At 38.9% G+C, this 1,975-nt stretch overlaps 1 protein-coding gene across 1 annotated transcript in view; it reads left to right on the forward strand.

Moving 5' to 3' along the window:
* The window catches only part of LOC119588431 (neuropeptide-like protein 31), a gene marked incomplete in the record, with an annotated part of 4,369 nt that extends 3,705 nt beyond the window's left edge, over positions 1-664 (forward strand). The window contains 1 exon segment of the mRNA XM_037937102.1: positions 390-664. Within this exon segment, the coding sequence (XP_037793030.1) occupies positions 390-411 (22 nt within the window).
* Positions 665-1,975: the final 1,311 nt, after the last annotated feature.

Genomic DNA, 1,975 nt, shown 5'->3' on the forward strand with positions numbered 1-1,975 from the left:
GTCGGCTACGGCCGACCCTCCTACGGATACAACAGGTGAGCGGCCAGCATCTCGCCTCTAAGGATCCTCCTTCGTCGACGCTACTTAGGTCCCTTTTTCAGAAATGTTTTTCTTAGTCATCCTTTTGCAACTATCGTAGATCGCCGTCTCTCCTTCCTCATCAGGCTAATCCTTTCCTTTAATTAATACTAACGTAGCCTTCCCCTAATACGTCCCTCTTCACAATTGTATTTGGTAGTTGTCTGTCTGTCTGCAGTCACCATCGCTTGCCCTCTTCTCAGTCTTTCTCACTCAACGGGAAATCTTTCTTCGCTTTAATTATGAAATAACCTTCCCCCATCCGCCCTTCCCTTCCCGACGCCGCTCATGCCGAGTCCCTTCGTCCGCAGGCCTTACGGACATCGCTGGTGAGGCAGCGGACGCCGACGCTACGATTCCTCAAGAGCCTGAAGCAGCAGGACGATTCTGACAGGAATCAAGGAAGCTTAAGAAGAGCGATGGAATCATCTGGCATGATTGGCAGCTGTTAATGCGTTGTTAAATATATTATTGTTTTGTATGTGTGTGTTTAATATTTTTTAAAGAGAATATTGAATTAGTGATTCTGTTATCGAAGGAAATGTACCAAAGTGACGATACTTCATAATAAAGAAGTAGAAAGAGATCTTTGTGCCTTAATCCCCACCCCTGTCCCTTCTGAACATCGGTCCAAAAGGTGGAACAGAACAATAGCTATTCAGACTTATGATGAAATGACCATTTTCCTGCATTTTTATGTTTCCGTTACACATTATCAGAGGATATACTTTGAAGTCCTTGAATTTCGGTTATTGCCACATCTTTGAGTGAAGGCGACTCTAGAAATTATTGAATTCGCTTTTGAGAACTAGAGAGACATCTGAAAGTGTTATTGTATTGTATTTGTCTTCCTCTTTGTCTGTGTGGGTTGTAAAGTCAAGTGATTTTGTTTAGGGAAATACGCCAAGCTGATGACGAAAGCAAAAGAATAGCTTTATTTCTTAATGCTCAATCGTGTCGCTTCTCAGCAAGGAAGGGATATAAATACGCGTATATCAACCTTTCTGTTATAATGAGATATTCGTTTTTCATTTATTCAATCATTACCTTTAGATGTATTGCGAAGTGCCCCAGACTATGAATCCATGTCTGTATGTGTGTACATATATAATTTCAGGTTTTCTTTCATTGTTCTATTCTTTCTTCTCTACCTCTCATCGCCCTCCTCTTCTGCCTCAATTCATATTCAGAAATAAAGATGATCTTGCTTTCTATCATCAACTTTTAAAACAGAAAAATGGACAAACAAAATCTTTCCCGCTGTAAAATCTCCATTCGATCTTCTTCACTGATGGATATCCGTGCATTACAGTGTAATTGTGTTCACCGAGACCTGCTATACCTATTTTATAGTTTTCATAGTAGGGAATATGTAGTGTTAGCGAATGCCAGCTTTGAAAACTGAAGTAAGGAATATCTACTGTATCTATAGTGCAAAATGTCTGTATCATCTTTTGCATTAAGCATTCATACCATCTATAGTATGTGATATCTATTATATTGATGAATTAATGCATTTCGTGTCTTTAGTAAGACTTGTCTATATAGTTAAAGCAAGAAGTATCTGTATCAGCGATTCCCAGGCTGGGATTCCTGAAGCCTTTGTTCCAAAGAGTAATAAAGCAAGTAAAAAAAAATCCAAAGATCATCAGCGTAATATGCTTATAGTTACTCACTGCACATGTCGAAAGAAATATTGACACGAGTCTTGTGTGAAAAAATATATGTTATGTAAAGAAAGGCCTATGGTGTTAACAAGATATATCTACAGTATTATTAGTGGGAGTATGCTTATAGCATCGTTGGTAAAAGATGTCTATTGTGTTAGGAATATAAAGTATCTTCATAATCAGAGATTCCACCGATCTTTGTGCCTTCCGGGTGGAATAATGAGACC

This window comes from Penaeus monodon, chromosome 23 (genome assembly GCF_015228065.2).
Source record: "Penaeus monodon isolate SGIC_2016 chromosome 23, NSTDA_Pmon_1, whole genome shotgun sequence".
Classification (NCBI taxonomy): Eukaryota; Metazoa; Arthropoda; class Malacostraca; order Decapoda; family Penaeidae; genus Penaeus; species Penaeus monodon.